This window comes from Pteropus vampyrus, unplaced genomic scaffold (genome assembly GCF_000151845.1).
Source record: "Pteropus vampyrus isolate Shadow unplaced genomic scaffold, Pvam_2.0 Scaffold101, whole genome shotgun sequence".
Lineage (NCBI taxonomy): Eukaryota > Metazoa > Chordata > Mammalia > Chiroptera > Pteropodidae > Pteropus > Pteropus vampyrus.
The window spans coordinates 5,870,965-5,894,274 of record NW_011888882.1 but is presented as its reverse complement, the minus strand read 5'-3'; the positions used below and the strand labels follow the sequence as shown (position 1 = coordinate 5,894,274).

The window sequence follows — 23,310 nt, the reverse complement described above, 5'->3', positions numbered from 1 at the left end:
GGGAAAACAGCTTAGATGGGTTGGCCAGGGTAAGGGAAATTTAGAATAGGTGGTAGAAGAGAGAAGTAATGAATTGTCAGTTACAGACCTAAGAGTGCAGGTGGAGTCTGTAGCTTGGATTAATTGTATAGTAGATTCTGTAGCTTGCCTTACTAATCTCTTGTGAGTCCTTTTCTTTTAGAAATGGGGACCAGACACCACCTTGAAGAATCAGTAATGGATGCTGTGAACTTATGAATGGGGGAGAAGTGGATATGAGTGGTGCAAAGGTTAGAACGTGTTATTAGTGCTCTGCCCATATCTGCTTGACATGCACCTTTTCCATGCATGGCCAGCCCATCTCCCAACTACTGGCAGTGTGACTCTTTGCCTAAGGGCTGTTTGGTCTGTCCGGCCTATTCAGTCTGAGCACAGGGCAGACTGGAAGTTCCAAGGAAGTAATGTTCTGCCATAGCAGACCTCAGCCAATAACTGATGGGACTTGGTGAATAAATACCCCAGCTCTCTTTCCTCTTAAGAGGGAATAACTGAGACATATATTCAAGTAATCCCCAGAGAATTCAGCCCACAGAGAAATTTGCTTGATAATATTCCCTTTATTAGCTTCTCTCCCTTCCCTGCTGTTGTTTGCTGGATTATTCCCCATATAAACTACTGTCCTCAAATTTTTGTCTCAAGATCTGCTTCTGGGTTCACATGGAATTGTTTAATTAAGTGGAAATATTTAATTACAGTGTAATATAATAATTGAAAACTAAATATTGGTAAACCAGAACTCTACCGTTACTTTAAGAGGTTTATTCCTAAATAAAAGCATTCTGCAAATATTTAACTCATGTTCAGAAGAGTTGGTTTCCATTATGAAATGGAACAGAACTAAATATTTTTCCCTGTTAAAAGATCCAAGTCAATGCAAAAAGGCAGAACTGACATGGTCACCTTTCTAGTTCTTAATAAAAAAAAAAAAAAAAAAAAAAAGGTGCCGAACCGTGAAAGAAAATTTAAAATAATTAAATACTTATTTAAAAAGTTTTATAATTTATCAATTGTGAATTTACAATATTATCTCTAAAATCACAGTTATAGAATTTCAAATATCACATTGTTAGGTGGTTATACTACAATTCAATACAAATTTTTAAAGTTTTCTTACATTTTTAGCAGTTGAAAAACCCTCTAGCAGTGGATTCTGCGGTTTACTGGGGGCCCAACTCCTGGGAAACCTAGCACTCTGCCTAGGCTAGCTAGGCTGCCACTCCAGTACATCTTATATTCTCATAGCAGGTGCTCAATAAATAGTTGTGGAATGAAAACATTAGTTATTGAAAGGGGAAGTGGTTTTAAAAAGCGGAATTTAAGGAGATCTCCAATTTTAGTTTAGCAAGAAAAGGAACTGGTCTGGGGTTCCCACAAGAAGTGAGATTCCATTCAGTATAACCTAAAATGCATCCGAGCAGAGAACTACGATCCTTACCTGGCCGCAGGAAACCCCAGCGGACCCCACTGGACAGCCACAGCCACCTCCCTGGACTCTTGGGTCTGTTGGGCGGTTGCCGAGGGAACCCCAGGCAGTACTGCGCGCAGGGCCTCTGGGGAAGAGGCGGGGCCTTGGTGGAATGGAGTGGGACTGTAATTTATTGATTTAATTTCTTAAATATTCACTTTTACACCTAATTTTGTATTCAGAATTATAATACATTGCTTTTCACAAATGTGGAACGCGATAATCAGAAAGGGTAAATGCATTGCCCATTTATGTTCACACACATGAAATGGAAGAAACCTTATTTTAACGCTGAACTGCCTTATTCCAAAGCCAGCGCTACACTACTCTCGACAGTTTATTTGTAGAATTTACCAATGGTTATCCTCAGGCACGAACACGTCGCAAAGTCCAAATTTTCCAACTTTATTAAAAAAATAAATTCCTTGAACCACACACCCTCTGGACGATACGGATTTTGTTGACTCTCATGAGGGTAAAATAGACGAGGAGAAGGGAAAAACACTCAGTGAAGAACCATCACACAGGTTTCCAGGAAAATAAAGGCAGAAATAGGGAACAAAACAGACCAACTTGGGAATGGATCTGTCTGCAACTCGGAGAAACACTTCAAAAGAAACAACCCAATCCGAAATCTTTCCTTTTTTTAAAGACAAGGACCAGATAGACCAGAGGTTCAACTAACCCACAACCTTTCCTCCGCCTTTTTTCTTCTGCCCGCATCAAAAATGGCGCCCTCCACTTCCTCCCTCGGCAGCACGCAGGTTCTGGGAACCTCTACATTACCTCTCTATGGTATATCCTCCAGCCCCGCCCCGCCGCGCCTGGGGCGGGCCTTGCCTGTAGGTGGGGCGTCAGGATCCGGAAACACCTGAGCTATAGCGGGTTGTCTGTATCTTTAGCTTTAGGGCCCAAGAGGTGTTTTTCCTGGCTGCACCTGGTGCCCGGGGTCTGAGGTGTCTTCTATCTGAGTCTTCTGGGGGCAATCTGGAGGCTGCTGCAGCCTGGGCCGCGGCCTGGTGCCCTGTCGTGGGGGCCCCCATTTGCTCGAGCCATGCCCTCGGCCGCCGCCCCTATCATCAGCTCGGTCCAGAAGCTGGTGCTGTATGAGACCCGAGCTGTGAGTACCCGGCGCAGCGCGGGCAAGGGGATGGCGGGAGAGTTGGTGTGCGGCCGTAGGGCAGAGATAACACCACTCCCCCAACCCCAGTTCCCTGATCCCAGCCTTGGGGAATGTGCCTGAGGGAGCTTTGCCCTGTCATCGCACCCAGGACATTGGTGCTTTTGTATGCCCATGTTTCCACGTAAAAGCCACGGTTTAACACGCTGGAAACAGGTGCTTGTGGCATCTCAGAAACTGTTCATGAGGTTCTGTAAGAGTTACTGGATTCTTGTCAACTTTCTGAAAGTGTTAAGAGTTGTGTGGTTCACTGGTTACAATACAAGCATGGGTATGAAAAAATAGTTTTCCTATTCCATGGCATACCATTACTGTGATAGATGTTAATTACCAGCAATTTTATAGCTGAAATTTTGGGGTTTCTTTATTTGAAAGGAAAGAAAATTTTTGTTTAAAGACAGCTGATTTGTTTGTATAAAATTATTTTGCTTTTCACTTGACTTTTTTCCAACACATTTTTTTTGTTGTTTCATTACTTCAGATGGCTTTATAAATAGTTACTAATTGAATAGTCGAAAGCAGATCAGTTTTTATGTTTTGGTTACTAGTTCCTTAAACTTTAGGGAATGGTGTTTATATAGCTTTTCTAAATTGGGGTCTTAGAGTCTTTGTTTAAAATTACACTTCGTGATAAGATTACACATGCTGTAAGCTTGCGTAATACTCTTTCTTATGCTATGGAGCGTGTTATAAGGCACATTTGGTGGAACTTGGCTTGTCTTCATTAGATAGAGGAGTACAAGAAAGTACTTAGCTTAACAGTTTTCTCAGTTAAAACATGGTCCTAATAGCATGTCTGCCTCAGGTCATCATTAGTGCAGAAATATTGTTGACCCTAAATTAATATTACTGACAACTTTATTTGATTAGATCTAGACCAGAACACGAAATTATCTAATATATTGTATTTGCAAATATCTTCAGTTTCTCTCTTAGGAGAGTCATTCGGATGTATCATTTTGACACTGAAGCAAAACCTTCTGCTTTCTGTACAATGTGCCCCTAGTTAGAAACATAAATACTATACTGAAAACAGAAATAAGCTGAGTGTTCACGAAGACTGGCTGAGATGTGTTCTTTGTAAAACACAAATCATATTTTAGCTCTCTTCTGCTCAGAAACCTTTAGTGGTAAATGCTGAATGCCTTAGTTTGGCTTTCAAACCATATATTATTGGTCTTCAGCTTATCTGTCTGGTCTAATATCTACTATCAATTCAGCAAACACTTATAGGGGATTAGCTGTGTGCTTTTATGTGCCTTATTCTGCAGCAAAATTGTATTTCTTTAAGTTCCCTATATCTGTGTTTCTGCTGTTCTCTTTCTTTGTAATGTTCCTCCTGTCAAAATCTTGCTGGTCCTCATAGCACAGTTCTGATACATTGCCTTGTAAACAGGAGGCTCTCAAGAGATGCTGGTGGAGGGAGTTTAACACAAAGAGATGTGTGTTCTAGAATTCAGCTGTGATACCTCTCAGTCATCTAAGTAATGGAAACTAACTCCGACCAGTTTAGAGATAAAAGGTGAATTTATCATTAGGATATTGGAGGTGCAGTTGCATAGAAGAATCATTAGAGGAACCTAACTCCCGGAACTGAGGAAAGGCAGCGGGGTTTGAGAACTCTCTCAGAGTGCTGCAAGGACAGAGCCTAGTGCTGGAAGAAGGAATCTGATTGACTCATCTGTGATTGGGAATCTGCCCCTGGTTGGACAAACCATGGTGGCCAGGAAGAGTCCACTGAAACAAAGGCGTGACTGTTTGTGCCACGCCTTTGTTTCAGGGAATGGTTGGGCCAGGGCAGCCACCTGAGAAAAGTCTGCTGCATTTATTTTTTTCTTTTTTCTTCTTTTTTTTTTTTTTCAGAATTAATTTTTTTTATTATGGTGACATTGGTTAACAAAGTCCAGTAAGTTTCAGGTACATAATTTAATAGTAAGGCATTTATATGTTACATTGTGTCCTCTGTTGTGAACCTAAGTTTCTTCGTCAGTGTAGCAGGTGATTCTTCTTTTTTATTTTTATTTTTGACTTAAGCAAAGATATAAGCAGAAAGATTTTTTTGAGTAATAAGATCAAAGTTTAAGGGATGTAAATAACTCAGAAAAGCATAAAATTACTGGCAACCAAGTAGATCCTAGAAATTTAAAAAAAAAAACTGTAGCAGGTTGTATTAGTGAGGATAATTGCTAAGGCTCATTGAGCACTTCTATGCTAGACACTATTCAAAGCACTCTACATATATTTTATTATTTAATCCCTATAAAACTTCTAAGAGGTAAATGTTGTTGCACTACTACTATTATTAATGCTTGGTGAAGAAAAAAATGAGGCAAAAAGATTAGGACAGTCTACGGAGTGTGGCTGGGAACTGCTGCTAGGCATAGTTTGAACTGGACTGTGACAAATTGTTTAGAGAAATTGAGAGTAAATGATTAGAAACTTTTATAGCAGTTTGACAGAGTAATTATGTTTCTGATAAATTAGATAATTTATAACATTCATTTTGTAGTTTGTATGTCTTTTTTGTTTTTCACTTTTCTATTATGGAAATTTCAAGCATATACAAAGTAAACAGAATGATATAATAAATTCCATATGACCATCACCCAGATTCACAATTACCAACATTTTGTCATCTTTTATTATCTATAACTTGTTCCGTTCTCTACCTACCACTTATTTTTGTATAAGTTTCTTTTCCTCTAAAATTTACATAAATTGAAATGCAGAAATTTAAACTGTATAATTTGGACAGGAGTGTACGTGTGTGTAAACCACACTCTTATCTTGCCCCAGGAAGTTCCTTTGTGTCTCTGTCCAGTCTGCTCTCTTTACCTTCCTGGAAACTAATATTCTATTTTTTATTAACCTAGATTAGATATACCTGTTCAAGAATTTCATGTAAATAGAACTGTATTGTACACACTCTCTTGAGTCTAGCTTCTTTTGCTCTGCAGAATGTCTTTGAAATTCATCCATCTTGTTGTTATCAGTAGTTTGTTCCTTTTTGTTATTGAGTAGCAGTCCATTGTATACATATTCCACAGTTTGTTTATTCATTTTTCCTTATGCTTTAGACTGTTTCTGAATTTAAGCTGCTGTTAAGTCAACTATGAACATTCTTGAACTCAAGTATATGTGGACATGTTTTCATTTCTGTTTTATACTTGTGAATGAAATTGCTAGTCATAGGGTTGCTGTTGAGTGGTTGTTCCATTCTATACTCCTGTCATCAATGAATAAAATCTCCATTTCTCCATATCCTTGCCAGCATTTGGTGTTGCCAGTCTTTTTAGTTTTAGTTATTGTAGTGTATGTATAGTGGTATCTCATTATGGTTTTAATTTGCATTCCCCTAATGATTAATGATGTGGAGCATCTTTTCATGTGCTTATTCACCATTTTTACATATTCCTTTGTGAAGTATCTGTTCAAGCCTTTTGCCTACTTTTAAAAATTGAGCTTTTTATCTTTTTATTTATTTATTTTTGGTAGGAGTTTGTCAGATATTATGGATCAAGTCCCTTGTCATATGTTTTGTGAGTATATTCTTTCAGACAGTGGCTTGCCTATTCATTTTCTTAATTATCTTTTTCTTCAGCTTTATCAAGGTATAATTGACAAAATTATAAGATACTTAAAGTATACAATGTGATGATTTGATATATGTATATGTTGTATGAATGATCTTTTGATGAGCAGAAGTTTTTAATACTAGCGAAGTCTAATTTATCAATTTTTTTCTTTTGTGGTTATTGCTTTCTGTGAGCTATTTAAGAAATCTTTGCCTACTTCCAGATCACAAAGTTATTTTCCTATGTTTCCTCTAAAAGACTTATACTTTTAACTTTTATGTTTAAGGTTGTGTTTCATATTAAGTTAATTTTGTGTATTGTGTTATGTAGGAATTGAATTACTTACCTGTTGTGCTATAACAAATTTCTCCAAAACTTAGTGGCTTTAAACAGTAAACATTTAATATTTCATACAGTTTCAGTAGGTCAGGAATCTGGGAGTGACTTAGCTAAGTAGTTTTGGCTCAGGGTCTCACAAAGTTGCAGTCAAGATGACAACTGGGCTATGATCATCTGAAGGCTTGACTGGGCTGGAGGACTTACTTCCAAGATGGCTTATGCACGTGCTTGGCAAGTTGAGTTGATTGTCGACAAGAAGCTTCAGTTTCTTACTTCATGGACATTCCTCTGAATATCTTTATGATGTGTTAGCTGGATTTGCCTAGAAAGTATCCAAGAGAAACAAGGACGAAGCTGCAATGTCTTTGTGACCTAGCCTCAGAAGTCATGTTCCATCATTTCTTCAGTATCCTGTTGGTTATGCAGATTAACCCTGTTCTGTGGGAGGGAACTGTACAGGGCATGAATACCAGCAGATGAGAATAATCAAGGGTTCTTGGAGGCTGGTAACATAGGGATCGGGGTTCACTTTTTTCATACCTCAATTTATACAGCCTTATTTGTTGAAAAGATTATTTTTTATTGAATTTCTTTGGCATGCTTGTGAAAAAATTAGTTGAATAAAAGCGAATTGATTCTTAAGCTCTCTATTTTGTTCCACTGATCAGCTTATTTTTCTGCCATTACCACCTTGTCGTGATTATTATAATTTTTAAATAAGTCTTGAAATCAGGAAGTGTGTTTTTCAACTTTATTCTTTTCCAAAGTTGTTTTGGCTATTCTATATCATATGCATTTTCATATGAACCTTACAATGAGCTTGTCAATTTCTATTAAAAACCTATTGGGATTATGATTGGATTTCATTGAATATATAGATCAATTTTAGGAAAACTGAAGCTTAATAATATTGAATCTTTCAGTCCATGGTGTATCTCTTCATTTAGTTAGATCTTTAATTTCTCTCAGTAGTACATTGTAGTTTTCAGTGTAGAAATTTTATATATCTTTTTAAAAATTATTTCTAAGTATTTTATGAGTTTTGATATTATTACAGATGGAATTTAAAATTTTATTTTCCAATTGCTTTTTGCCAGAATTTAGAAATTGAGTTGATTTTTTGTAGATTGACCGTATATCGTAAAACCTACCTCTTTTATTAGTTCTAATAGGTTTTTTGGCATTTTCTTAATATTTCTACATGAATAGTCATATCATTTAGAAAGATGATATGATTCCTTCCCAGTCTGGATTCCTTTTATTTATTTTTCCTTGCCTTGTGTCACTGGCTAGGACCTCTAGAACAAAGGGGAATAGAAGTGGTGAGAGCAGACATTTTCTTGTCCCTGATCTTAGGGGTAAACTGTTCAGTCTTTGACCATTAAGTGTAATGGTAGTTGAATGTTTTCGTAGATGCCCTTTATCAGGTTGAAGAAGATTCTTTTCTATTCCTAGTTGAAGTTTTTTTTTTAATTTTAAATTTTGTCAAATGTTTTTTTTTTTCTTTCATCTGCATATGGCAACTTCTTTATTTGTTTAGTATGATGGATTACATTAATTCATTTTTAAATATTAAAAAATCCTTGAATTTTGGGGGTATATCCTACTCAGTCATGCAATATTATTGTTTTCATATATTGCTAGATTCTATTTGCTCATATTTTGTTAAGAATTTTTACATTTATGTTCAGGATATTGGTCTATCATTTTCTTTAACATCTTTGCCTGATTTGGATATCAGGGTAACTGTGGCCTCGTAAAATGAGTTGAGAAGTGTTCCTTCTTCTATTTTCTGAAAGTAGTTGTATAAAATTGGTATTGTTTCTTTCTTTAAATATTTGCTAGAATTTACTATTGAAAGCATTTATACTTGGAGTTGCATTGTAGAGACAAATTTTGACAGTGAATCAATTTCTATAGCAGATATAAGGCTATGCAGATTTTCAGTGGATCTTGAGTCAGTTTTAATAAATTGTGTTTTTCAAGAAATGTGTCTATTTCATCTTAGTTGTGGAATTTCTTTGCATTGAGTTGTTCATAGTATTACCTTATTAACCTCTGGATATCTGTAAGATTTGTCGTGAAACTCTTTCTTTCATTTCTGCCACTGATATTTTGAGTTTCTCTCTCATTTTTTCTTGATCCATTTTGCTAAGCATTTATCAATGTTGTTACTCCTGAAAGAACCAACTTTTGACTTGGTTAATTTTTTCTATTGTTTATTTTCTATTTAATCAATTTCTGCTCTTAAGCTTATTATTTTCTTCCTCCTAGGAATTTTGGATTAATCAGTTTACCTTTTTCTAGCTTCATAAGGTAAACATTTAGATCATTGACTTAATTTTTTTTCTCTTCTAATAGAAAACATTTAAAACTATAAATGTAAATAGAAAAATAGTCAAAAGAGACTATGGAGAAAGTATTAGTAGTCTGAACAATAGATAAAGTAGTATAGTATAGTATTATATGAAAAAAAATTTTATAGATTTGTCTGAAAAGTAAAATACCAGACAAAAAAGGACAAGGCCATGACTAGGTAATTTGCCAAAAAGAAGTATCAATGTGAAAAGCTGTTCAACTTGCTGTTAATTAAAGTAATACAATGAAAATATATTCCGTTTTTCACCTGTCAAAATGGCAAAGATTGACCAAATGACCAAAGTCATTGTTAGCAAGTGTGTGAAAGAAATGGGCATTCTTGTTTTTGGTGGTAGGAGTGTTTTAATTAGTTACGAAGGAATTAAGGAATACATTAAGGAACAAAAGAGAGGCATTGGGCAAGATCAGCTGTCTCTTGTCCTGAATCTGCATTTAGAAGGATAATTGAGTAGAACTACTCCTGAGGTGACATTCAGGCTATCATTGTCACCTGTGTTTAGAGATAGAGTTTGAGGATTATTTAGACAGGAAAAGGAGGCAGATAGGAAGTAGTTCTGGTCTTGTGAAGGGTCTGGACCCTCCCAAACTTACCTGTTTTCTCTGGCACACAGCACCTTCATGCTGCCCTTTGGCTCCTGCAGCCTTGCTCTGGCCCTTATTTGTCCTGTGACCCAGGTCTACAGATACACTAAGGCCAGATCCAGCCCTAATGCTCATACAGCCCAGTGCAACTAGGAGCTTCACACAGGAGTTTCAGCAGCCTGAAGTTTTTCTGGGTGAATTGCAATCTACCTTAGATGACCTACAATTTGTAGCTCTTAACTTAATATGTGTTGCCCTACAGGTCTTACCATTGCAGTAAGTGACCATTTCATAACTAAGAAATGAGCACATAGCAGTTGACTTTAAAACTGGTAGCTGAACAGAACTGTGGCAGATTATTGTGTCTGCATGTGTGCTTTGTGGGGGAGAGGTTGTTAGGATAATCTTTACTCTTGCTAGCTGAAAATCATTTATATGTATGCAGGTAGGTAGGTAGATATGTGTTTAATTCCTGCCTTGTTCCAAAAGGATTTAAGGAAGCTTTTCCCTCCTCCCCAACCCATTATACAAAATAGAATAAAGAACCACATCATGAGGAATACAGCTTACTTATTAATTAGCCTTGATATTAGCCTCGATTTGTGTAATTAGGGAATGGAAGAGAACAGTATAGGATGTGGTTGGCTGAGGAGTTGGAGCAGAGAATCAAATGATATAAAGTGAGAGAGAGAAGCAGAGCTGATGTGGAAAGTGTGATTGGAGGTACCAAAGTTTCAAACTTGTGTTCTGAGGGGGTTTGAAGCTTCAGTAAAGCCATGAATCTGTAAAAAGTGAACTTGGAGACATCTCTTTTGATTATCAGAGGCCCATTTCTCTTTCTGGGCTTCACTGCTGGTTGTGAGATTGTTGAATAAATGAGGAGGCAGGCCTGCAATTCTGTGAGAAGTAACTTCATCGTGATCTTTAAAAATAATACCTTTATTCTGAAAGTTCAAGTGAAGTTTAACATTAATTGAAGCTGTCAGATAACCTAAAATTTCAACCTAAAATTTCTTCTCTTTCAAGAAGGCTGATTTTCTTCCCTCAGATGAAAAGTGAGTGATTAATTAGCCTGTCATCATAAAAGGAGATAATAATGTTAGTAGATGCTGAATTTCCTATTAAATGGGTTACCATTGTACTCGATTTTGAGTTCATGTATATATTTTAGAAACACATTCATCTTTATACTAAGTTACCACTGTTAAAGCTAGATATTGAAATTTGAAGCATTTTCATGAACATCGATGCTTAACTTGAGGAACAGAACCAGCTCAGATCATCTACTGTCTTAATGGACATTTTAATATAGGTTTTTTTTGGTATCCTATTTATCTACTCCAACTCCTGCCAAACTCCCAGCCCCAACATATTTATAAACACACACATAAACACCTTCTCCGCAGAGTTGATTTATACGTACCTGCATGTGTGTGTGTGTTCAGGCAGTCCAGCTGACGCAAGCTGGATTTATGGAAATCCTGTACAATTCAATTGCTGCTCCCTTTCCTTCTCTGTTGCTTTTGGGCATTTTATTTACTTCCTATTTTACCTTCACCACTTGAACTTCAGACTACCAATACTTGAGATGACTCTTCCTTCTTTCTACAGTCCCTAGTTCTTACTAAGTACATATAATGAATTTGACCTCAGCTTCCCAGATATGTTAAATCTCTGTTAGATATTCTTATCGGTTTCATCTTCTTGAAGCAATGGCTCAAATCTGGACTGGTTGCTTCTGAGGCCTGCAATACAGCTGCTATCCTGTTCTATTCACCATCATCTTGTAGCCTCTCTTGTGATGATTTCCTTATTTTCCCAGATCCTGTGTCTTCCTTTTTCTCGATTTATGCCTTCATTTTGGTGGAACACCTCCTCCAATTGCTTTATGAGAAAGGGTTTATGGATGGTAATTTTTTGAGCCTATGCATGGCTAAAATATCCTTTTCTATCCTCACTTTTGATTGATAGACTTAATGTTAAATTAAAGATTGAAATTAATTTTCTCTTCAAACTTTGAAGATGTTATGTCCCTATGTTCCACCTTCCAATATTGTTGCTGAGAATTTCTAATGTTATTCTTTTCTTGATCTTTAGTTTCAAGCCTGTGTTTTTCCTCTTTAGAAGCTTGTGCTATGTTCTTTTTATCTTCAGTTTTCTGAAATTTTACATTCCTACCTCCAGAGATGAGATGTCACAAATTTTCACACCTTTTGGAGGTTCTGTGGTGTAAATTAGGTGACTTCCTGACTTTCCCACTGCCAGCCCAGGATTCAGCTTTCATGCGCATGCTTTTCATTTTTAAGTAATTTTTTTTTTGCTGCTATCTCCTTCACTCTTCTTTTTGTTCTTGGGGCTCGAATCTAAAAAAGAAACATAAAAAACTTTATTATAGTTTTAGTGAGGTGTTTTGGGAGGAACAGAGGTAGGTATTCACTCTTCCTTCTGTACCCAGAAGACTACCCATTTGTCCTTCCACCAGCTCTGTCATGATTTTGCCCCTACTCCATCACTGAGACTGCCATGGAAAGGCCACTCACAAGTTTTCATTGTCAGATCCTTTGGGCACTTCTCTTGCCTCATCTTTTTTGACCACTAAACTGCATTTGATGTGGATGTGACTACTCTCTTCTCAAAATGATCTCTTCCTTTTGCTTTGATGACTCTGTGCTGTCTTGGGGTTTTTCCTAATCACTGATTCTTCCTCTTGGTCTCCTCAGCTGGTTCCTTCTCCACATCGAACCTGTAAATAATGAAGTGCTTCAACCTAGTTTTTGGCCTCTGTCTCTACCTTCACTCTCCGAAGTAGGTTTAAGCGAGTCCCTTGACTTTAAATGCTATACTTGTACCTATGACACCCACTGAGATCTCTCCTTTGAGCTCCAAACTCATACAAAATTCCTAGTTGATCTCTTTGGGCATGCTGTCAATGGACTTCTTGGTTTTTCCTCAACCCCATTTCTTCTCCAGTCATCCCTACATCAGTAAGTGGTACCACCATCTAGCTAGTAGCTCAAATAAAAGTAATTGGATCAATTACTCCTTTTTCCAATTTAATCCATCAGCAAGTTTTATCTCCAAAATATATCTTCAATTTATCTTTTCCCTCAGATGTCTAGCCCCATCCCTGGCACATACGAGACATTCACTAGTAAAAGGTCAAATGAATGATATCTATAGAAAACCAGGAAAATTGGTGTAAAAAAACTTGGACTCCTTAAACATGTTAGGAGTTTTGAAAAGACATGATAACCAAATGCAATGTGTGATCCATGACTGGATTCTGGTTTTTAAAAAGCCAGGTAAAGGATATTATAGGGACACTTGGGGAAATTTGAATACAGATTGTATGTAGATAATTTTGTATCAATGGTATTATGATTATGTGGGAGGTTGTCATTGTTTTTAGGAAACAAGTTGCGGTTTTTAGGGGTGACGTACTTGCAACTCTTTTTCAAATGGTTCAGAAGGAAAAAAAAAGCTTATCTCAAAAGGGAGGGAGAGAGTAAGCAAATATAGAGAAATGTTAACACTTGGTCAATCTAGGTGATGGGTATATGGGTTTTTATTGTATATTCTGTTACTCTTACTGTAGGTTTGAAATTTTTTCAAAATAAAAAGTGAGGAAGAATTATTTCAAGGTAATTTTTAAGCCCCCAAATCCTGAAATCCATTTTGAAGCAAATAGATTGCAATGTATCAAAGTCTAACAATATATGTACATAGTTATAGAGTTGATATATTTAACAGGAAGGAAATAAAATCGAGTAGAAATAAAACCTTTCTGGAAAAGTTGCCTCTTCTAAAAATTTGGTGTGAAAGTCAATGATCAACTGCCCACTAGGGGGCAGTGCAGGAAAGTGATTCTGTCATAGCAGGCCCGCTGAGAGAAGTGGTTTTCTTTCCCAAATAACTAGCTCCGCGTGAGGTCGCTCTTCTTGGCCCAAAACCTTTTTTAGAATTCTTAGACCACTTTAGGAGAGAAAATGTAGATAGTTATGTCACTTTCCATTTCCTTCTCCTCGTTCAGATCTGCTTCTAAATTCTGTGGATTTTAGCTTTGGCTCTCCTGCTTCCTGAAGGCTTTGGAGGGGTCTGGACATATGGGAGGTGTAGATCTGCCCTTGTATGTGTCTTCCCCAAAGGCTCACTAGCATCTCGGGAAGTGTGTGTGTGTGTGTGTGTGTGTGTGTGTAAAATTACAACATGCCAAAACATAGTCCCACTGCAATTAATCTTTAGATTTCCTAAGATCTATTAAAATCCGAGAAATTCCATTCAGGGATTTTACCTCCCTTAAAGCTGTGATGTGCCTTCTTACATAGTGGACCAAAAGGGGCCGTCTTTCTGTGTGCTTACCCCATAAAGATGGGTTAGTGTAAATGTTGTAGAAAGTTACCCAGCAAATTAAGTGATTGGTCTGTGGTAGGCAGTGTTCTTTCGCCTAACATTTATCCAATGCCCATGGGACCAGATTGTGCAACTAGGCTAGAATTAAAAACTACAGAAGTTAGGGTGTTAGCCTGTTTCCTGAGCTGCTTATAACTAGGCGAAGGCGACAGACATCCCAAATAAATTTAGACAAGGCCTTCTGAAGTAAGTGCTGAATTTAGGTATCAATAAGTGCTTTGGTAGGGGCAGGTGATGAGAGAGGATTGTTATAGGTTAGATGGTGGATGTCACTTGTCTTATCTTGGCTCAGTACAAGTCCTGTTTAGAGGTTCTTCAATGCCAAACTCGGCATCAGGACAATGCCAGCCTCTCTGGATAGCTTGCTCTGACCACCCTCAAATGAATTAAGTGCCCCTCCTGTGTTGTCATTGCATCCGGTTCATAGCTCTATTATTGCCTGCTGCTCATGGTTGTCAACGTGTGTGCTCTTCTCTCCTGAGGACAAAGATTGATTGCTAATAGATCTGTACATGGTTCCATTTTCTGGGTCCATTCTGGTCCTACACATGCTTTTCTTCCTCCAGGATACTTTTTTCCTTTCCTTTTTTTTTTCTTTTCCTATTTCTTAAATACAATGGCATCAACTCACTGATGTCTTTTAAAGTAAAGGAGAGAAAAGGAACTAACACTCATTGAGCACTTTCTTTGTGTTAAACACTGTTCACTGTGTTATGAGCATTTTCTCAGTCTTGTTCCTCTAACAAACACAACAAGCTTTGTCCCCTTTCATGTCTTTGCACTTGCTGTCTCTTCCGCCAGGAACTATTTTTCCTCAAGTCCTCAAGAAGGTGGCTCCCTTTTCAGCTATAAAACATTTATAGTTTACAAACCATTCTTCTGAAGTTAATTTTATTACATCGGTTATTCTTCTCTTAGTGGTAGGTAAGGTCTTAGGGAAGGAATTAGCAGAGGCCAGGCTGAGAATTTTGACCTCCTTCCTCTATCTCCCTGCCCTTCTAGCTACTCTCCCAGAGTATCAGGTCCTGGTCCTTTGACGTGACCAGAACCTCTTAAGGTAGCATACTAATTTTTATTATAATTGTTTTTTCCCCCACATTATTGTAGCTGGTAGTGTCATCCAGACTCTACCCCTCCTAGAAGGTGAAGCATTCAGTTTTTTGGTTAGCCTTCCTCTTTGAGACTAGGCTAACCCAGCATTTTTTAACATACAGTTTTGTTCTTTATGACCTAGAAGTCTAGATCAGATCTTTATAAATAGATAAATACTTAATAATTTTAGAAACCCATAAATTTCTACAGATTTAGCATTAAAACAATATAACCAACTGTTCATATTCTGACATACAGTTAAATCTTACTGTTTAAAATCTTACCTAGCCCCAGTTTAGGCTCAGTTTAGGTCCTAACTCCACCGACATTCTCTGCATCTGTAGTGACTCACATTAATCTTTCTTGCTCTTAATTGCTCTGGTCTACGTACTTCAGTTTGGCCATTAATCTAGAGAATTTTATTTAATTGTTTTGGGTATCAATATCTCATCTGACCAATGAGATGGTAAGATGCCAGTTGATTGTGGCAATACCTTCTCAGTTTTTGCAATGTTGAAAAACATGCCATTTTTTAAAGGACATTTTTGAAGCAGAATATGTTCAAATAATTTATTTTTGCTAATGGAGTTTTATTTTCTTAAATGCTATTTTAAAATTATCCATCCTGTTTACATTTTCTTAAATGTGTTTTCATTCAAATATAAGATTATTATTTTTCTACAGTTTTATTATTCATTTTATTCTCAATATTCATATAAGAAGACTAATGTGTTCAGATATAATGCTCCTAGGAAGTATTTCAGAAAAGAAAGAATATTAATTATTTCTTGTAGCTTTTCTGTAAAAAGCCATTTGGGAAAGTACATTCATTTTAATCTTTTATAGGACTTTGGAGTGAATTTTTATAGTTGTTGTATTAAAGTATTTTCAGTCTTTTCTAGAAAATTTGTAAAGATTTATTTGATAAAGTATCAATATTTTAATAGTGATAATTGTCTGAGAATTCCTAATTATATGTCGAGCTTTCTAATTCTTACCAGAGCTGCTCCTTCCTGGCAAAGTTTAAACATCAGTCTCCAATCAATTAGGTTAATCTCTACATAATATAATTAAATTTATCTGACCTGGTTACTGGATGCGTTTCAGACTGATGCTTATCATGGCACCACTAAGAATGTTTCATTGTTAAAATCGACCTTTTGCACTAGCTTTTCTTTAATCTGCCAGTTAGCAGAAATACTTCTTTTAAAAAGTAACCCAGCTTTATAAATATATTTAATTTCAAAAACTGAATTTGTTATTAAATGTGTATAAGACAAAATGCCTTAAAAAGCTTTTTTTTATTTGTAGAGATACTTCCTGGTTGGGAGCAATCATGCAGAAACAAAATACCGTGTTTTGAAAATTGATAGAACAGAACCAAAAGATTTGGTCATAATTGATGATAGGGTAAGTATCTTGCAAACCTGAATACAAACAAAATTTTGTACTTGTTTAAAGGATATGAAATATCCCTTACACCTGCTAGTGATATATAAGGTTTTTGTTCATCTAAAAATGACAATTATTTTTTCATGGTTGGCTAGAATTTGAATCTCTAATATGGTTTTTAGAAATTACTGATGTCAAGAGTATGCCAGAATTACACTTTGTTCCTCATTTTGATTTGTTTTACAAAGCAAAGTCTTCGAATAAGAATATATTTTCTTAAAGGGGTGACATTTTAATAATTCAATATGACTCTTAATATTTCATCTACCAAAGAGATTATTTATTACCATGCTTTAATATGAAGCTACTTGAAGTCAGAAAGGACTTCTCTTCTGCAAACTTTATTATGCTGCTAACACTCATCTGCAGGACCTCTTCTGATGACTTGCTATGTACTTGAGAAATGATAAGCTGTTTTTATCCAGATGTTATGTTATCCAGAGCCAAGAATACGAGGCTGATTTCAGGTGGCATAAAAACACGAGGCTGTTAGTCAAAAGAGAAATACGACGTTGTGGTGGTGAACAGTTCATTTTAACTGTTTAAAATGAGGGAACTTAATTTACCCTTACAGTTCCTGTCTGTGAATACTTCTGAACCCATGTAGATTCCTAGTTTTTCAAATATATTAGTAGATACAGTTTGGAACCCATTTTCACTAAGGTCTTGCAAAACTATTTTCTGTGTTATAATACTTTTAGACAAATTTAATTTTGTGATTTCCTGCATTCCTGGGTGCTGTGGTCTGCCCCACACTCCCCAAATCTGGGAGTTTTTATTAATATAATGTAATAATTCTTAGCTTTATTTGGGGGTTGGAAGTGTTAATCAGGGATCTCTTTGAGAATCTAAGAAAAGCTGTGGGCCTTCATATAAAAATGCATATATGCACATATGAAAACTTTGCATATAATTTTAAAGAGTTTACAGATTTCTTGAAATTTTTTTGTGGATCCCCTTAAATCACTGGCTCAGAAGATAAGGTTTCGTAACAGTTTTTTGGAATAGCAACATGATCTGATAACCACCCTTAATTGCTAATATTAAAGAATTTATTAGCTTTTAAAAACCATAGCTTGGTTCTACACTGTTATATACTTCTCTGTGGAGAGAGTTAATGATTCTTGCAGGCAACTTTTAATTTTCAGGGATAAATAATAATCAATCTAAAAAGTAAGCACAACCTTACAGATTAAATTTGCTTATTTTTAGCATGTATATACCCCACAAGAGGTGAGAGAACTTCTTGGCCGCTTGGATCTTGGAAATAGAACAAAGATGGGACAGAAAGGTTCCTCCGGGTTATTTCGAGCTGTTTCTGCTTTTGGTATTGTAGGTAAGAAATGTAACTCTCTCTTACTACCTCTTTTTTTTTTTTTTTTCTTTTCTACATAGACTACTAAAAAATAGTTTGTAAGCTATATATCTTTTTAATCATAATCCATCGTCTGTGGGCTTGGTCGTTTAAAACTTCATTGTCCATCAGTCAAACAGCCTTTATTAGCCTCTGTTAGGCACTCAGCACTGTGCCCAGTTTCCTCTAGGATACAAACAAATATAGAAATGCTTAGAGCCTTTTAAGGAATCTGCTGTTTGGCTTGTTGAGGACTAAAAACGTAAAACTTAGCTTGGACTGTAAACATCTGCCCTGCCATTTATCAGCTGGAAAAACAGATACAGGTAAAACTAGCTTTAATATTAACAGGAATTACTTCTCAGGACACACTGCAGCGTGAAGTGTCATAACCCCCTGTGAATAACCACTGCTTTCTTACTCACCAAGAAACTTTGTCCTCTAGAATCACAGACTATGAAATTTTGCTATTTCAAATTATGTAAGTGAAAGAAAACATTGCCCTCTTGCCTGGATGATCTAAGCCACTTCACAGAGAAGCAGCTTTGATTTACAACTCAGATGCAGAGCTGCAGATAAGGGGTTTCTGGACACAACAGTCCACAGCTGCGCTAACTTTTTAAGGATACGGGACCCTAATTTGGCATTACGGTCCAGACCTGATGTTGATCTCCTCAGATACCGTCCTGCTTTGTTGGAGCCCCTTTGTTTAAATTTTACCTAAACTCTTCCCTAAAACTTTATAACCCCTTTACTTTATTAATTCATCAACAAATATAAATATGGCTTGGTCTTTAAGGAATCTGCTTTCTGGCTTGTGGGGATTTGTGAGTGCCCCATAGTACCTCTGGTGTGCATTGTCCCTCATCGTAATAAACCTGTTTTTGCTGTACTGGGGATTTGTAAAACCAGAATCTTTATGGTAATCAATTGATAACCAAGTTGGAATCAGATAATTATTTTATACACAAGTATTAGTTAACTCTGAATGAGGGCTGAACATGCTTTTTTTAAAGGTGACATTCTTAGGTGTTGAGGTAGCTACTTTTTTTGCAGTTAGAGGCTTCTCAGGTTTGAGACTCTACTTAGATGGTGAAGTCACTGAAACACTGACCTACCAGTAAAGCGACACAGTAATGTACTAAGTAAGCATTTATTATTTTATGGAAGAGCATTTTATGTATCCTAGTTCAGTCATGTAAATAAAGCTTAGAATCAGTGAAGAGTGAACAGAGAGTTAATAGAAGACTATGATATGTCTAGTACTGTCTTAGAAATAACAAGGAATACTGAAATAGTGAAACACATGCTTCAAAGAAAATGCTTATCTTTGAAAAATGTATAGTCTGGTTGTCAAAATAATACATATGTGAAATGACTAGAATTGCTGTCTTCTTTCTGTGGCTAAAATATTTTCTCTGTTAACTTTTTTTAGTATTCTTAATTTGTGAATAGTATTCTTGCTGGAACGTTTTGGACTGTTACGGTTAATTTAGTTCACAATCTATATGAATCTAAAACAGTGCTTCTAGACTATAATAAAGGACCTATATGTCACAGATGAACACATGATCCTACTGTGCAGAACTTGTCTGCACCTTGGACCACATATGACGCATCACACAACTTCAGTAATACCCAAACTCACCTGTGCCCTGTTCAAGGCAGGTTCATTGGTCATGAACTCGGATTTTGTGGCGATCTCAAATTGCTGTAAGGTTTCTAAACCCTTACTTTCAGTTTGTTTACTTGTCTTTTTATAAGCTGGTACCAAAAGTTCGTGGACCATCACTGGCCCCTAGACATGGATTGTTTCAGTCCTGTAGCATTCTGCCCATTTCTGACCTTCTCTATTGTTATTAGGCAGCCAGCAGGAGGTTTGGGAAGTGACTGGATGGGATCAAGGGCATCCTTCACAAAGTTTAATCTGGTCCCGGGGCACGTCAATGTAGTTGGTGGCGGGTGGCCTGTAATCTTTACTACTCTCAGCTCTCTGACTGTCCAATCCCCTTTCGATAGCCTCAGATCTATGTCTTTTTTTCTGCCCGTGTCACCTGTCAGAGGATACTCTTAACTGTTAGTACTTTGAAGGGAAGTGGTAGAATAAGTGTTGTTGAAATCGATTAAGTGATGGACTCAGTTGTTATTTAAAACTACACACTTAGAAATTGATTGCTAATAATCTAAGATAATAATGAAAACAATAAGAACATCAAAGTGTGAGCCTCAGATTTGTGAGGTAGCAGTAGATTTGATGTTACAGAGTCACTTGGGTTCCAGACCAGAGTGCTCTGTTGTGTAAAAGCTCGAGGTACCTTGTGGAAGTTTTTCATTCTTTTCTGCCAGAGTGCTGTTCTCCCTGGAGGTTTCCAAGATAGTGACTAGCTGGAATGGTGACCACACCCCCCTAGACAGGATATTGCATTCTTCCCTGTTGGTGTGCTCGCGAGGTCCTCTCCAGCCACCAGAACTCTGCGATACTCCATCCTCTCATACACTTTTTGATATACTTTGGTTGATGTCTGTTTCAAATGACACAGCTTTCTCTGCGTAGAGAGAAGGAAATCACTTGCATGATAACTGTCACCTAGGCTTCTGGGAGATACTCTGAAATTGCTCTGGGATCAGAAGTACATAGAATGAAGATGAAAAAACTTGTTCTGGCTTTCAGTTTGTTAAAGTGATGAATAGACGGACTCTTGGCAGATGTCTATGCCAAACTGAAGCCTTTTATTTGTTGGCTATATGTGTTTGATAAGAACCTTTTTAAAAGGAGTGACACTTCCAATTTGTAGTAAAATAGAAGAAGAAAATACTCTTATCTATAATATGCTGAAGGCTTTTTTTGCTGGTAGAAAAGTCTTTTTTTGTGCAGTATATTTACTTTCAACCAAATTATAAAGGGAAAGTTAGAATGAAATAGTTTAAATAGTTTAGAACTAGAAACATAAAATTAAAATTCAATTGAAATGCAGGTAGAGAGAAATAATTATAGAGTTTTTTTTGTATAAAAAATAAATATGTAGCAAGAATAAAAGGGAAAATCATTCATCTTGGAAATATTTATAACTTAAACCCAATTGATTCTCCTTCTGAGTGTTTTTATGCTCCTTCTGAGAGCCTTACTTTTGTAAGTTTTATCTTTCTAAAAGGATAACTACTTCCTAACTTGCTTTTAATGTGATTGTCATCAGCTTTTTTTCCTTCCCATTCCTATGTCCTTTAGCTTTAGTCAGGGAATTTTTGGCTAGTCTCTAAGGCAAGGAAAGGAGTGTAAATGAACATTAAAAAAAAAAAGTACTTTGTGCTTTGTGGATTTCTAAAATATAAGTATTTTTTCTTTTTTAATAGCATTTTTTTCTCAGTAATGTGGCTCATAAACTCCTTGAGGCATCTTTCAAATATATTTCAGCTCATTTATGTTAATATATTCAATTAGTAGTTTCCTTTTTTGTCAGCTGAGAATAACAAGACCACAGACATAAGTTTTTGTCAATTCTAGAGCAAAAATTCATAGCACTAAGATCCTAGCTCAGACTTTGTAGAATATAACACTGAGAGAGAGAGAGAGACAGAGAGAGAGAGAGAGAGAGAGAGAGAGAGAGAGAGAGAGAGAGAGAGAGAGAGAGAGAGAGAGAGAGAGAGAGTGAGTGAATGAGTGCAGTGTGAGCATACACACATGTGTGCAAAAGAAAATTTTGAAAGACATTTATGAGATTCTTGGTTGACAGTTTTTTTCTTTCAGTGCTTTAGATATGCTGTCCCACAGCCTCTGGCCTCCATTGTTTCTGATGGGAAGTCAGCTGTATATGACTGTATCTGACTAGCCCTACGAGTGGGCTGGGTGGTGGGGATCGGGACCTAATATTCTTGACCAGTCATGCTGGGATAGAGCCTCTGCTCCATGAGTAGGAGCTGGGTAGAAGAAAGGAGTGCAGATCTCACCGTGCTTGCCTGGAATAGAGCTTCTGTAACACAGAGCTGAAGGGAATGAGAATTTCTGGTGGCCTACACCTCCTGAGCCAAAACCATGGCCTATACTGAGAACTGGTCAGAGATGGGAGAGCACGATCTTGGCTATACCTGCCCAGAGTAGATATTCTGTCACACTGAACTGGAAGAAAGGTATGGAAGGAAAGCAGGTTTTGTTTCAAATGCTGCAGACTTACAGTTCTTACTAAGATTTAGTAAATGTTCTTGAATGTTCTCTATTTCCTAATGCTATTAGGACAATTTTCAGAAACTTTCAATTAAAAAAAAAGATTTCCACCAGTTATGGCTGCTTCACTGGGGAGAGGGTCTGCTGAGATCCTCAGGTTGCTGTTATGGGAGTGAAACTCCTCACCACCACCACCTCCACCACCTAGAGAGTTAGTGTTCACTCTCAAAGCAAAAGTTCTGGGAGCCAAAATAGTTTTAACCAAGACTATAGGGTAACTAGTGTGTTAGCACACTTGGCTTTCTTTAATCACTCGTATGGAACATGTTCATTCCAATGATTTGACATAAATCATAACTTTATAATGCTCTAACGTTCATAAAATGCTAACTATCAGAAGTGATATTTGTAAGATTTCATGAAGGGTATGGAATTTACTGGATATGTTGTTTTGTTCGCTCAACACCTCCACTTTTTTGGGAACTGACACCAACTCCCCCTGCCCCATCTGAGTTACCTAGTTATTGCATAAATGGCTTCCAGTGCAATGTGACTCTATTCCTTACCTACAGTTGATTGATTGTGGGCTGAGCACCCAAGCTACGTTGGGCCAATCCAAGTCCTTCCCTAAGAATCTGGAATTGAGCTTGATAAAAAAAAAAGTTGTTTCTTTCCAGTACAGCTTTTGGATATAAAACCTAGAGCTGTTAGCAGCCGTGTTTCACACCACATGATTTAGAGAAGTGGAGGAGCCTGGTCTAGGGAGCAAGAGAGAATGCAGCACATTTTCAGAAATGCATCTTGACTAGGTTTTTTTTTTTTTAGCTGGAGTTCAATCGGATTGTTGTCCATTGGTGTCATGAATCACCTCAGTAGCTTTAATATTAATTCCTTTTTTTAAAAAAGCTGGCTCAAGTTGGGTTTTGCCTCTAGTCATCAAGAGTCCATGAAGTTTGTTCTTAACTTTTGAGCAACATGTTTCAATGTCTGTTTCTCAGAATATTTATCCATTGGCTAATTTCTTTTTAAGAAGAAATGAGGTTTCATGATTAAACAAATCTAGGGATGTGCTTAATCTGTATCCCCCATTAAGATTCACAGTGCGCGTTAGCACTGTACTATAAGTTTCTGAGAACTTAAGTGTCTTTTTTCGTTTTTACATATTTTTTACTAAAATATATTGATTTATTTTATGTATGTATGTAGAAAACATAACATAATATAAAAGTTACAATCTGAGCCATTTTTAAGTGTATAGTACAGTGATGTTAACTATTTATACCT

General features: G+C 36.7%; 2 protein-coding genes across 2 annotated transcripts in view; one reads left to right on the top strand and one right to left on the bottom strand.

The window, feature by feature from the left end:
• Positions 1-1,566, bottom strand: part of AK9 (adenylate kinase 9) — a 110,864-nt gene extending 109,298 nt beyond the window's left edge. The window contains 1 exon segment of the mRNA XM_023533389.1: positions 1,475-1,566. The gene's annotated coding sequence lies outside the window, so the exon portion shown is untranslated.
• Positions 1,567-2,331: 765 nt separating this feature from the next.
• The window catches only part of FIG4 (FIG4 phosphoinositide 5-phosphatase), a 98,662-nt gene continuing 77,683 nt past the window's right edge, over positions 2,332-23,310 (top strand). Inside the window, exons 1-3 of the mRNA XM_011364829.2 lie at positions 2,332-2,624; positions 16,373-16,471; positions 17,726-17,849. Of these exons, the coding sequence (XP_011363131.1) occupies positions 2,559-2,624; positions 16,373-16,471; positions 17,726-17,849 (289 nt within the window). The 5' untranslated portion in view covers positions 2,332-2,558. The remainder of the gene's footprint in view (positions 2,625-16,372; positions 16,472-17,725; positions 17,850-23,310) is intronic.